We start from the raw sequence: 15390 nt of genomic DNA, 5'->3' as shown, positions 1-15390 counted from the left end.
TCAAATGAGAAGTGAAAGAACCAAAAGCTGGTATTTAGAAAAGACACCACACAAAAGAGAAAGAAAAAAAAAAGTAAGTGGTTCTGACCTCATTTACTGCCACATAGTATTGCTGCTGCTGGAACTGAGGCGAGTTATCGTTCCTATCTCTCACCACAATCCGTACTTCATGGTTGATAATGGTGCCAACCTTTTTGTTAACACACTGGACTTGCACCACAATGGACTGAATGGACATTGGAGGCTGTAAGTGAAAATACATTTTTATAAAGATACCTAGCAAATGCCACACATTATAACCTCTGGTTTATTAATATTGGGATTGAAAATACCAAATACCTGTAACTTAAATTAAGCCTCAAACATTCTCATCTCCATTTATTTTTCAAGCTGTCATTCTTCACAAAAGATCCAAGAGCTTTTAGACCACCTTTAATAAACTTCAAATGCTAATAAGTTTACCTAGATTTATTAGCAATGGCCAAGAAAAACATAATTAGTCGTAAGTAGATAGATATGTAAAATACATGTTAGGTCTTTGTCACAAGAACACATTAAAAAAAAGTTTGTCACCTTTGATAAAATAGGACAGGGTACAGGACCAACATTACTTTTACATTTGTACCACTTCTGCTGGGTCAATGCTTAGATTTAAGATCAGGTCTTTAAACAAACACTTAATCTAGACATTTATAGACAATAAATGTAAATACATAATGGCGCAATTTAACAAATAAGTTGCAGTACTTGGGACAAACTATCCCAACACCTTTTAGCAGTTTCTTTTGCCTTCAGTTCTGATTTATCATTATTCATCCTTCCTAAGTACTTAAAAGTTTTGGAAGAAATGTCTGGAATTTTCTTTTACCTGATTTTGTTTGGAAAACATACTGTCATTCTCAGTAAAATCAATCAATGGAATCTAATAAGATTTTCTTTCAAGAAAAGTAATAAAAAAAGAACGGATCAGGCTAACTGAATCAGCAGGGAGTTGACAAGTGGGCACATCAGAGAGAAAAATGGGAGAGTATCCAAATATATTGAATGCAATTGTATATGCACCATTTGTGAACCAGACTACATTTTTGCTCTGTAACAAAAAATTGAATTTTAAGGTTCAACTTACTAAAACCCCAAATGTTATTGGCACTACTAAGTTTCACATAGTTTTAACTTGAAAGATGAGAAAAATAGTTTTGCTTGCACTTGCACTTTGCACTTGACTGATTTTGCATTTTAGTGGTTAGTACAGTTCTGGTTCTGAATGCTGGGAACAGCCTTCAGATAATTCCATTACATAAATTTCACCTTTTCATTCTATACATGTTTTTTTTTTTTTCCTTAAATCTCAGATTTTCTTTTCATATCCCACTAAACTTAAACACAAATGTGTATTTTTTCCAAGCACTACAGTACTAGGGATAAGAAGTGCTACAGTTCATAGTAAAAAATGAGGAAATAGCCCCTTAAATACCAATGTAAAAACACCAATATTACCTTTACATAACATAAAACCACAAATATTACCTAGATACGATTAAGAAAATGTGCACCATCCACTTGTTTCCTTGCAACCTGAGTCTACTTGCAAACAAAATCACTGTAAAGCATCAATATGTATTCAATAGTAACGTAAAGTATTTGTGAGTTTAGTCAGGCTGTTGCTAGTAACAAAAATCAAACAAATTGGCAAGGTTGTTTTGGTAAAACACTTAGATTTGGATTAAGCAGCTCAGGTGAATGAACCTGTAAACAGAAAAGTGTCACTAAAAGGGCGGCCACTGAAATAAGAATTAGCACTGACCTAACAGGAATTACTTCTGTTTCCTATTGCCATATGGATATGCCAAGTTGTGTGGGCTGGTGAAGACCTGACCTTACATTTCTTAGAGTGGTTCTCAAGCCTCACCTCGCATTAGGGGCTCTTGCATTTTGCTCTGACTTCAAAATAAAACTGAAAAGCCAAACGTGTTCCAGCACGTCTGCCTCCTCAAAGGCAGCCAGCCATTTGGCACTTGAGGGAATGATGACTTCTTTGCCGATGCCTTGAGAATTCTTTTGCCACTATGTCCCCTTTGCCATATTCTGTGCTGCATGCCTTTGCTTCACATATGAAAAAAGCTTCTGAATTAAAACTAAATTAAGAACAGCTGAATTTAATGAGCAATTTGAAACTAAAAATGGAAATGAACAAAAATTTGCATGTTGTTTTTGGTACTTATGGATATATCTCAAAACACATGGAGAAGACAAATTAATCAATCAAGCTAATACAAAACAAACGTTCATGCACTCTGAGGGGAACTGATCTTTAAAGCACTCTTTCCATGTTGATTACAGTCACTTTTGAGTCAATATTCCTTTCAGATTCTGATGAATTGCAGCAATGCTACAACACTGTGATAAAGTGTCTCTGTTTTTAAAATGTTTCTCTTCAATGAAATTAGCATAGATAAGAACACTCCTTGCATCTTGCGCTTTTAATATTTCTTTTTATAAAAGTCAAAATTAGCCTGGCAATATTTCTTTAATGCTATTCAGAATGGGCATATGACACAAATTTTATGCTGCCTTAGAAAAAGGAATATAAATAGGATATTTTCAATTGAGTATGTCAAACCTTATAAGTGAATTGTAATATTCATAATTCCTTTGCTCTCTCTCACGTCTCATATATCAATATACAGAGATAAAGCAGTCTTTTAATACAGAATCAAATTAACTCTGTTCACATCTATCTGGGACGATAGACAGATGCAGCTATCATACTCTAGCAGATCTTGTGTTTACAGTCTATGAGCACTCACAGACTTAGAAATCAATGTCTACGGGGAATAAAAAACCCAAACAGCAAACCCCAAACTTACATCTCTGTCCAGAATTCGGCCGGTGCTATTTAGGTATAATGTCTGTCTGATAGGATCGAGGATCACCCAGTAATCTACATTGTCCTTTAAGGAGAGTTCAATGGTGGGGTCTGGCCCTCCTGCTGTCCCTTTGATCAGCATATTGTCAACCAGGATAGTGCCTGCAAAAACAATAAACACACAAGGGAGAAACTTATATTGGCATCTACATTTTAATGTATTTTTCATAATACCTGCAATGCTAAAAATACTCTTTTCTGACTACGGGTCCTTGTATTTTATGTTCTGAATGATGTTTAAAAAGTCTGAACCTTATTATCTGTAATGAAAAACTGTCTTTGACACTGAAGCGATTTTAGACAACATCAAAACCACCTGCAATGCACAATAAATAAGTTGATGATGAGACCCATCACATATAGCTATCTTTAAGATTATGGGTTTTTTCTCCATTGAGCAATCATCACCCAATCTCACATCAAACAAATAGCACTGAAATAACAACAAACACGAATAAATTTTCTACAGCAAGAGTGACACATCAAGGCGGGGGGAGGAGGGGCAAAGAGGAAAGAGGGAATAAAAGAACAGTTATATAAAGCTCTAGGCAAAAAGAGGTTTTATACCTTGGAGTTGCTCTGCAACTGTAAAACTGAATTTGCAGCACAAAGATATGAAAACCATGTCGACCAAGACAAACATAGTACTTAAGTCCAGCCATCTATCCAACATGTATATAACATGTTTTTTTCTTTTCTTGTTCCATCTTGTCAGTTAAAAGTCTTGCCTAAGCTCTGTTAGTCAGTTCACAGTACCCACGATGTACGTTATTTCCTGTGTAAAACACTCCAACTCACTTTCCAAATGTCAAGCATTGCTAACTATCCTAAACGTTGCACTCTGGTGCCTCAGATTTGCATGCACAGTACTTATTAACACTTCTGTAAGATTTCATTTTTCTGAAAAATTAACACTACCCAGTTTTCCACACACGAAAATATTAAAAGAAATTATCTCTGTTGAAGTTCATTAACAGTGAAAATCCTTGAACATCACTAGCTGCAGAACATTTAACATAGTTAAAAATATTTATCATGTAACCTCCTGTATTAAGGGCCCAAATAATTCATTCTAAAGTGCAGAGTAAATTTCTTTACAGATTCACTCTATAACAACAGCAACTCTGTGTAAAGATACTCCTATTATATATAACATGCTAGAGATGATGGGAAGAAATACTGCCAAATGTGTAACTTTGCACTAAAGACTGGTTTCAAGTTATAGTAGCACTACCCTTAAAACCACATGAGAAACACAGTTGCTACCCACATGACTTAAGGCTGTCAGCATAATTTCTTCTGCAATACCATCGATACAATTACACTATGACTCACTAGCTTGAACAGGCATACAGCTTTTGAGAGACCACCACTATTTTTAATGTAATGAGGATTTCCCAGGAAAAACAAGCTGATTACCACCACTGTGACAGTTCAAAGTGTCTATGTCTAGTTACCAATTTCTCTATAAGAAATCCACCAGCTTCTCTGTATTGCCCTCATTATTGGGCCTCCATGATGACGCTAAGAAAAGTCAGCAACCCAAATTTGAAGTCAACTGAACAAAAGCTGCCCCAAGAAAAGTCCTTCTTAAAAAAAAAAAAAAACAACAAAAAAACACAACAAGGTAACATATATCACAATCACCGTCGTAATGGCTTCAGTTGTCCTGATTTATTTGCTAGTGTTCTTGGTCAAACCTAAAGGCCAAGTCTAAGTTCTGGCTGCATTTTCACCACCACTGATCCCAGTGAAAGATTCTACACCCCCACTCAAATAGCTCTCAAGGGAAATAAAAATCCACAATTTCCATCTATAAACAGCACAACATTAGGTGTTTTATCAATGGTCACCTGTGCATAGCAAAGCTGGTGTTTACGGAAAATGCTATACACAAACCTTTGCTGAGAAAAGCAGGAGTTTCATGGATGGAAGAACTGGGGCAGCTGAAGTAACCAAAAATGACACAGAAAAAGGAATAGGAAAGGGCTTTGAAACTAGTGGAAAAATAAACTGCAAGGGATAATTAGGAAACAGGGGAGGGAAAAAGCAGCAACGGCTTCTGTCTTCTCATCCATGCTGAAGACTAGTAAGTCCGTGAGAATCAAAGGGGCATCATAGCACAAGTTACAAGGACACGGAGCTACTGCAGCTACCCACCAATACACTGCTTTCAGATGCTTAAGCAATTGTGACATATAAAAAGGGTTTATTTCTCGCCTCAGAAAATTTAAACAAAACAAAAAAAAAACCCAATAAACAATCAAACAAAAAAAACCCAAACAAACAAACAAACAAACAAAAACAAACTTAACCCCCCAAAAAAACAACCAACCAAAAGACTACCCTAGAATGAAATCTGGTCCCCGATTTGTAGAAAACACAAAATTATGAATATAAACTAACAGTAGGTCTTGACTGATATAAGAGATAACAGAAGCAAAGGAAAATTACTTTTGGACTTTGAGTTGTACTGCCTGTCAAGAAATCCAGCATATGCCATGCTAAAGGAATTAGACCAATAATCATGACAGAGTTATGACTTTTAATACAATAGCCTGTGGGGCCATGCCCCCGTGAAGGTAACAATTACTGTGCCATGAATTGCATGCTCGTAATCAGAGGAAAAAATTCATACTTCAAAGGCACACAGATTCCTCATGGCATATTTGGAAGGGGTGAGACACAAGGGCCTTAATAGGGAAAGCACTTTCCACATGTTAAGGATTACAAAAATAGTGTAATTTTAGAAGGCAACATCTACATAAAAAGGAAAGTACTGTGAGACAAGTCAATAGTGGTTGTAACATTGTCCTTACAGTAACATACACCAGTTATTTTACTACCTGGCATTTGCAGGCACTTTTGGTTCAGTATAGGCTGCATACACCATGGTTTGTTGCTCTTTGTCCAAGCAGCCTTTATCCTCCCTTGTCTAGTTTTCAGGAGATTGATTTCTGCCAAACTCAGCCTTCTGCAAGAACTAAAGAGCTTGAATAACTTCAAATTTTAATGAACCTAAGATTAAATGATTCCTATTACATACTTAAACCAAAAACTTAAAAATCTTGATTTGATGACAAACTTCATAGTTTCCAGTAAACCACTGCTACTTTACTGGCCCCACTGCTTTGAATTCTGCATATCATTCAACTTTGCTCTCTTGCACTCTATAAACAGCAATTTGCTTGATTTAGCACAGCACTTCTATTTAGTTTGTTCGGATAACAACAATTCTTTTGTTCTTAAGAATGGACTGCTTTTTCTTCAGATATTCATGAGGCACTTGTACTCTCTCTTCAAAGGAGAGCAGTTTGCAAATAAGCCTTTCAATAACCATCCTGAACGTATTATTCCTTTAATTTACAAAGAATCTGGTATCGGGGATCTTTTTTCTTTCCACCCTTTAGAGATCTATCATTTTGTCCCTTACATCCTGCCTCTCTCCTTGGCCTAAAATGCCAGGAACATAACCAATAATGATAAATCTGAATACATGCAGTTCGATGTGACTGCATCAACAGTTTGTCCATTAACTCTCCATACACATGAGAACAAAAGCAAATCATCCCTTGATATTTGCAACACAGTAATACAATAAGTTTAGACAATTTGCTTGTGTAAATTTTTTTCACAGGCAGAAGCTTAATGTTGTAGCTAAAGTGCAATCTTGCACCTTGTTATAAAAGTTACTTTCCTTCTTCTGTAATTATATTAGAGGTTCAACCTTATAGTATTGGGGGGGATGAGGGTTTGGTCAGAGTCTGCTGAGAGCTAAACATGTTGCCTAACTGAAAGAAGACTGATGTGAAAGTTAAATTGCACATCAACACGAGTAGGTTTTAAAAACAGCTTTTCACCTAGTGTGGATACCACAATTTGGCTACCTTTCCACCTTCACTGAAGCCTGACTGATGACTGAGGTGTCTTGTGAAAAGACTGCAGAGATTTTCAAGGGATTAGTACAGAATAAGTCTTAAGCAATCAAAGTCAAGCAAGTTGTTGGCTAGAAAAACAACAAAAAAGCCAGAAACCAACAGACTGCACAAGAGAGGAAAGATCTATTATTGTCAGGTATAATACTGTTTTTCTGAAAATAATAGCATTTACTCATACATGTTACCTGAGCTTGTTGGGAATTACACAAGTACCTACAAAACAAGACAACAAAAATAAAAACTGCAGAGCACTGTAAATATTATAACAATAGTTCTACACGAGATTATCCTTTTGAGAGGAATCCAGAAGCCAAAAATCTTCATTAGACTAAAATAACAGGGAAAAGTTTGTGTTTACAGATCAGTCTCTGCAGAAGGTGGTCTTTCTATGGGAAGGACATTACAAGGGACTTGGGTGCAAAAGCCGTGAAGTACAGAATTTGCAGTTCATGCTCTACTAAAGACAGCAGATGCGCAGTGTTCAGTGAGGACTTGCTTATTAAATGACTTAGACACATCTTGGGATTATTTTAGTTGAATGTTCTGGCAGATCCCTTTTTTAAAGGATGAGTGAATTATGACTGGTCTGGGAATAACCCTTATGCTGGCACACTAACCAGAAAACAGGATTCTAGTAGAATAATATCTGCAGCACTTCACTTTTGGGAATTAAAAGACATTCAGGGTTTGTCTTTCTGCATTTGCTGAAGGCATGTGGAGCATGTCCCAGCTCCCCAGTGAAACTACTAAAGCAATGCACCAAAGGCTCAAATTTGTACCTGATAGATAGATCAGGAATGTCACAATCACAGAATCATAGATTCATAGAATAGTTAGGGTTGGAAAGGACCTTAAGATCCTCTGGTTCCAATCCCCCTGCCATGGGCAGGGACACCTCACACTAAACCACCTCACCCAAGGCTCTGTCCAACCTGGCCTTGAACATCTCCAGGGATGGAGCATTCACAGCTTCCTTGGGCAACCCATTCCAGTGACTCACCACCCTTGCAATAAAGAACTTCTTCCTTATATCCAATCTAAACTTCCCCTGTTTAAGTTTGAACCCATTACCCCTTGTCCTGTCACTACAGTCCCTGACAAAGAGTCCCTCCCCAGCGTCCCTATAGGCCCCCTTCAGGTACTGGAAGGCTGCTATGAGGTCTCCACACACCCTTCTCTTCTCCAGGCTCAACAGCCCCAACTTTCTCAGCCTGTCTTCATATGGGAGGTGCTCCAGTCCCTTGATCATCCTTGTGGCCCTCCTCTGGACTTGTTCCAACAGTTCCATGTCCTTTTTATACTGAGGACACCAGATGTTCAGTCTCAGTGGCTTCAAAGAGATGTACCTAACTGCAACCAATTAAGCAAAGTTTATTTCTGCAGTCATGCAAAATACAAATTTCACAGACCTTAATTCTCACAAGGCTCTTGTAGACAATAGCAGAGTGTAGGCTTCCACATCAGTACTGCATGGGTTGTGCTCACCATAGAAAACAGAGATCCCAGAAACACCTGAATGCTCACAAGCTACAAGGCTGAAGCCGAAGGCTGAAGCGACGCATGTCTGAAGCAGAAGCCTGAAGTTTTTATCATCCAAATGTATTTATCCCTTCCTTCAAGAACAGTCTAAAACTTGTTATTCTTAACTTTCAAAGTTGATGAAAAGATAAAACCACCTGCAACAGCATGATTAACCTTCAATATTGCCAAATTACATGTGCAGGTACTTCAGCCACATGATATACAAAAAGGCTAAATATAATAATGTCGTATTCTGTTGTTCAAAGAGAATGTATTTTTCATTTCAGCGTACTAAGCAAACCTGCATAACAAGTCCAAATTACATGCCAGGGAATGTACATTAAACATACGCACTATTTCCTACCCTGGAACACCAGTTGTGAATTTTTCAGCCAGTGGTATTGTAGCTTGGGAGAATTATGCATAGTACCCATCTGGAAGGAAAGAATCAGTATCCAAAAGACAAGTGAAAAGAAAACTTGGTACTTAAAAGGTGCATATGTATATACATACACATTCTCTAACTCTTTGAGCTGCAGTAAGGGTGAGTACCAATAGTTGTCAATAGATGGAAAGAAACTCATCACTTCTGCACTCTAAATCAGTGGGGGGTTTTCACACCTAGTGTATTAAAAAACGAAAACCAACCCAGCAAGGATAGCAAGAACAGGGAACCTAAAGAAATGAGAAACTCATGCTTTGTAAAGAGCCATTAAAGCTAGCACTTTTGATAGCTGAAAGATGGCAAGCTCAGACTTGATGGTGGTGACAGTGAGTGGCAGCTGTGCTGACATACAGATGGGCATCTTCACTAGAGCAGGAAGATCCAATATGAGACAGATCAAGCTGTTATAAACCTTCTGCCAAAGGGTAAATAGCATTCCCATTAGTGTCTCTGCAACTGCATTTCTGCTAGTCAAGTTGAAGAAACCAAAGCAGGCAGAGCAAGATCAGAGATTCAGGAAGGTCTCCACGTCCCAGTCCCACCTTTCTCTGCTCAGGATTATTAAGAATGTAGTGCAGAACCTGAGATCCATCTGAACGCACCCGACAGCTTCTTCGCTAACTTGCTGACTCCTAAGAAAAGTTTACACAGCACGCAATATGCCAGGTTTCTTGCAGACAGGACAAATTTGCATTAAAAAAACAATTTGAAAATAGGGATTATTTTCTTATGGAAAGGCATTATATGGATCAGTTGTAATGGTAGCTGCTTTTTTAATATTCCACAGGGTTTTCATAGTTAAACCTGGATCAAAAACTTATTTTTCTGCATTTGAAGATGTATGCCTGTAGAATAGGATGGATTAAACAGCAATAAATTATAAAGAATGGAAAAGGAGAACCTTACTGCAGAAGTAAATTCTCAACATTACTGTGAACTCGCACAGACCCACACTGCAGGTCCACACACAAAACAGGATAATTTTACAAAGCCACCTCCTGGATTACATATTTCCTATTTTCTATCATCACATCATCAGTAAGGATCTCTCAGAAGTTTCCAAGGTTGTTTCAAGATTGTTCTCCTGCCATGCTGGCCCATCTTCTCCTGTCCTGCTTCATGTGCCACCACAGACTATAAGCAACTACAGAAAACACAGCTCATTATTTTGGCTGAACTAGGAGTTTGACAAGCTCAGATTTAAGGCTTTTACTCCTAGTCCTCCCCCATAGACCTTTTGCCTTCCCACCCTGAGCCACTGTAAGAATTTGTGTACTATGCCATCTGCCCCTTATTGTACAGTACCAGTTCAGGTCTGTTGTAAGAGAAGGTGACCCATTTTTTTGTCTTAGTGCTTCCCAGCCAACATCAAGACAGAGAACTAGCAGCAACAACTCCTGCTCCAGATTGAAACAACACAGTAATACAATGGAAGACATTTTAGAGGTAGCTCCCAACTGGAGATCCCAGCAGCCCTGAGATCATCATCAGTTCAGAGCATTGTTGACGAGAAAATGAACATGAACCGGCAGTGTGCACTTGCAGCCCAGAAAGCCAACCGTATCCTGGGTTGCATCAAAAGGAGCATGACCAGCAGGTCAAAGGAGGTGATCCTGCCCCTCTACTCTGCTCTCATGAGACCTCACCTGGAGTATTGTGTGCAGTTCTGGTGTCCTCAACATAAAAAGGACATGGAACTGCTGGAACAAATCTAGAGGAGGGCCATGAGGATGATCAGGGGACTGGAGCACCTCCCGTATGAAGATAGTCTGAGGAAGTTGGGGCTGTTGAGCCTGGAGAAGAGAAGGGTGTGTGGAGACCTCATAGCAGCCTTCCAGTACCTGAAGGGGGCCTATAGGGACGCTGGGGAGGGACTCTTTGTCAGGGACTGTAGTGACAGGACAAGGGGTAATGGGTTAAAACTTAAACAGGGGAAGTTTAGATTAGGTATAAGGAGGAAGTTCTTTACTGTAAGGGTGGTGAGGCACTGCAGTCAGTTGCCCAGGGAGGTTGTGAATGCTCCATCCCTGGCAGTGTTCAAGGCCAAGTCGGAAGAAGCCTTGGGTGAGATGGTTTAGTGTGAGGTGTCTCTGCCCATGGCAGGGGTGTTGGAACTAGATGATCATAAGGTCCTTTCCAACCCTAACTATTCTATGATTCTATATGTATACCTATCCTGTGGGACATTAAGAATCAGAGACATTCCTCCCTACCTTCCCCCCACATTCACAAACAATGGGACCAGAGTCCCATAAAGCCACACAAGAAGCACCTCAGAGCTTCACATATACAGCTCATACGTGACTTTGAGAAATCTGACCCCCAGCATTTACACTCTATATCAAAACAGTAAGGATAAAAAGAAACCAGAAGAGGCAAGGATGATGGTCAAATGCTAACTACTAAATCCACTAAATATTTGGTACTCACCTTCCCAGGCGTACAAACCTAGACTAATTTTTTAACTCCTTCTCCCCACTTTAAAAGGATGAACAAGAAGTGAACAGATAGAGTGACTGTGGAAAGACAGAGATGGATGCTCAGGAGAAAGCAGAGAGCAAAAAGCAAGAAGTGAGTCAGAAAGCTTAGGTCACAGAGCAGCACTCTGAGGAGCAGACATTTAAAAAAGCCGGTTATTCTGCACAAAGCCCCATTCTGTAAAACTATGACAGCAAAGGAGCATCTCAGACAAAGCCAAGTATGCCATCCTTCCTACCATAGTTTTTCCCTTTTTATGCTCTGGTTTGCAGCAGCAGGATAATTGCTTGGTTTGCAGAAGGATCCTCTTCTCCTTCAATATTTCACTGTGGGAAGGTCACCACCAGGCCCCACACTGAGGAGACTGATGTTGATCTTGCATTCACTTTATGTGAGTGTTTCTGACAGAAAACATCTCAGTGCTGCAATACTTAAATTAAGTAGGTGAAGCATTTCAGGGTCCAAGGACTTACTCATTTATGTTGATTTTTAACATACCATTACTTTATTTTTCCATGCATCAACAGAACCCAGTACTTCTACCAAAAGTTTAACTATACTTGCTGGAACTCAACAGAGTACATTTTTCCACATTGCTTTGACAAACTACACAGGGCAAAATTCAGAGTCCTACTCCCAGTTATTATAACAGCAATCTAAAGTAAATGGGAAAGAGATGTAACTCCATCCGCAGAGTACTGGAGCCATGGCTACACTGGCTGCTCTCTACCCCATACGCCAGTGGTCACATTTATGAGACCTTAAATCAAAAAGTGAGTTAGCAGAAGGACCCTTTACACAAAGCCTTTCATTTCTCTTTCTGTACCCAGCTCATGAGATGCACTTTGCCATGACTACCCACCCACATCATCAACAGCAGCACATCTCCATCACTTCCCCTCCCTCCAAAGCTTTCTGCTTCTCACATCTTACCCTCTCTTTCACACAGCACTGGGTCAGAGGCAACAACATCGAACAGTGACTCTAAACACCAAAGAAGGTTTTTCTCTATATTTAGCAGTGTTTCTGTAACACAGGACCACAGGAATGTCTCTATGGGATTTATGGGTCTGCACACTCCTTTACTTGCTATCTGACAATATTCTGCATTGCAAGTGGCAAAGCAAAACAAATCTGCAGATGACCGGTGAGAACTGAATGTCTTTCCCCTAGAGGGAATATTTTTTTCTCATTTCAGCCTTTAAACACTTCTTCCAGGAAAAGGAAAAAGATGCTCTTTAACATTTGCAAACTCTTTTGAACCTGTTCTGACTCTGAATGGTACGGAAGACAAATGCAATCACTCTCTTCAAAACATAGCTGAAGGTTTAAACTCAATTGCTGTAAAAATTAAATCCCTACAAAACGTAATTTACAAAGGATTGTTTTTAAGATAAAGAAGTTTCAGTCATACTTCAGCATATTAGCATATATATGCATGTGTATATATTAGTATATATACATATATACACACACACGCACAAATACCAGTACAAGATCAGACTAAAGGCTCATCTAGCCTGGTATCATGGTTGCAGAAGAGGCCAAGAGGATATGTTCAGAAGAGATTTAGATCTCAAAGTGATTTATAGCTCCCTACTCTACATGCTCCTTGGCTCTCCCTTGTCTATGGGCTTACTGCCTTTACAGGTTAAAAAAAAGACACTTGAGGCATTTACAAAACACAGAGGCTCTTCTTCCAAAGCTTTTATAAGCTCACAGCTGCATACACTGAGAAGGCATCAATTGCATGTTGCTCAAGGGACTATTTCTAAATAGCTAACTTTACTTATTTTCAAAACATATCAACCTGCTACCAGAATAAAAACTAATGTGACCTCTCTCCAAGTCAGCAGACATAGATATGCAAGGCAGTAGAAGTTCTCCAAACAGCTGGAGGAGAAGTTAAGTTCACTGGCTGTGGGGCGGCCAGGAGGACTCTCCAGGGGCCCAGGAGCTTTTATAGCAGCCTCCCTGGCCCCCAGACCACCTGTTTATCTGCCAAATAGGCTGCTGACTCTCTGGCAACCTCACAAGGGTAATATGTCTACTGAAACAGACTTTTGAAAGATCTTGAATTGTGGCATTCTTATTTTATTTTTTATTTTTGAAAATGGGACCACTGATGGATTGCTAAGATTGACGTAAGATACTCCATTATCTATACAAAAAGCTGCCAATTCTCAAAAAAAGAAATCCCCAGATCAGTGCATTCATACCAGACAACATGTACAGACACAGAGAAAATGACCATTAATGAAAATGTTACCTTATAAAGTAGTCCCACACACAATGGAAATGCTATTATCACAAAAAAAAAAAAAAAACCCAAAAAACCAAACCAAACAAAACACAAAAAAAAAAACCCAAAACAAACTCCAAACACACAGGCTAAAATTTCTGGGAACACTGAAAAAAAAAAACCACAACCAACAGAAAACCCCCCAAAACACTCCTCTTCTTAACAGTCAGCACGGAAATAATAAAAATGCACACACTACAGTCAGTAGTGAGATAAAAGGTCTTCAGGCTATTCCAGCAAATACTCTGTTTCTTGTCTCACTTCCCAGAAAGACCTTGGCAACAGCAGTTCTTGAAGATGATTTAGATTTTTAAGATGTAGTACACAATAACAACAGGGATGTGTATGTACAGGCAGAATGCAACCATTTTGAGTTTGGCTTTTTGGGGATGAAGATATCTGGAATTAGAGAAACTTACTCCAGTTCACATCATTTGAAAGGAAACACATTAGCATCAATAATTTCACTGTAAGATTTTACAGTACTTAAACTCTTTTGTGAGAAATAAAAACCAGCATGGAAATTATCCCTGCATTTCATCAGAGGCTAATGATAAAGAAAATACTTTCAAAATTACTAAAAGCAATGTAAAGAAGGAAAACAGTGCTGTACAGCAGAAACAAGAGCAAACACAATGTCCTTGCCTAAAATCAGAGGAAGTTTACACACAAAGGGGAGAGCTGCAGCACTGATGTCTTTAGGAAGACATCAGATAAACTTTCATTGGGAAAAAACCCAACATACTCTTGGAGGCAGAGGAATGGACGGACAGCTGTTCATTCTATGATCCTGTTATTTTGAGAGATGGAACAGAAACGTCAGCAAGTTTTACTTCCATTCATATAATGGACCTCTTCCTGAATTCAACCCACTTTATGAAAGTCACAATTGGAAAATGATTTTTTGCCTTAGTAAAGACTCAGAGATGAGGGACAATCAGTACATGGAAACCTTGGAGCACAGGGGGGCATGGGAACATGAAAATTTACACAGTTCCAAGGTTACAGAACCGTGATGTTCTGCCATGGTTCACATAGTAAAAATTACCCCAAAGTAACAGATGTTTCTTGCCACAGTACCTAATTTACACTGAAAGTTACCACTTCTGAGTGTAAGCTTATTACACCTTGCCATGTTGAAAACTCCTGATTTTATTTTAGTACTTTGGGGAAAAAAATACGTGTATATTAACAAAGTTTTTGTGTGTTCCCAGACAGAACCAAGCTCCTAGGAATACAAATTCTCTGATAATGTGCATCAATTACTACATTAGGTAACTGCAAACAAAATTATTTGCATTTAAAAGGAGTCAGGTGCTCAGGGATATCCAAGCCTTTCCCTTCAAATATATTATCACAAAAGCAATTTTATTTCTATTTCAGACCTGTTTTATTTTATTGAGACCATATTAATAAACATTAATAAGTGTTGCATTTATTCTTCATCTGCCAAATATATGCTAAGACGGGACAAAGCAAAAACTATTTCAGCTGTGTAACTACCGAGACATTAGTGGAAGCCCAGGAGACCCATAGCAGCTATTTTCTTGTATAACACATTTCAGATTTCATTTACTACGTATGTGCAATATGGTCAAGCTCCTTATAATTACGACAGACCCACACATCCCAGATACAGTAAAGTCACCATGCACACACACTAAGTTCCAATTTTATGCTATGTGCCTGAGAAGTTCCAGCACCTAGGAGTCTAGTCACAGTTTCTGCCTGCAGAACATTTCTGGGGGAAGATGTGTTTCATATAGCAAATAGGATCAGT

The 15390-nt window shown here is 38.8% G+C and overlaps 1 protein-coding gene across 4 annotated transcripts in view; it reads right to left on the bottom strand.

Moving 5' to 3' along the window:
- PCDH15 (protocadherin related 15) overlaps nucleotides 1-15390 on the bottom strand; it is a 464553-nt gene that overhangs the window by 269510 nt on the left and 179653 nt on the right. For all 4 annotated transcript variants that reach the window (XM_065671106.1, XM_065671105.1, XM_065671103.1 and 1 more), the window contains 2 exons: nucleotides 2868-3028; nucleotides 89-244 (listed from right to left, as the gene is read on the bottom strand). In XM_065671106.1, the coding sequence (XP_065527178.1) occupies nucleotides 89-244; nucleotides 2868-3028 (317 nt within the window). The remainder of the gene's footprint in view (nucleotides 1-88; nucleotides 245-2867; nucleotides 3029-15390) is intronic.

Source organism: Lathamus discolor, chromosome 3 (genome assembly GCF_037157495.1).
Source record: "Lathamus discolor isolate bLatDis1 chromosome 3, bLatDis1.hap1, whole genome shotgun sequence".
Taxonomy (NCBI): domain Eukaryota; kingdom Metazoa; phylum Chordata; class Aves; order Psittaciformes; family Psittacidae; genus Lathamus; species Lathamus discolor.
Note: the sequence above shows the minus strand (reverse complement) of the source record. Positions and strands in the feature narration are given on the sequence as shown.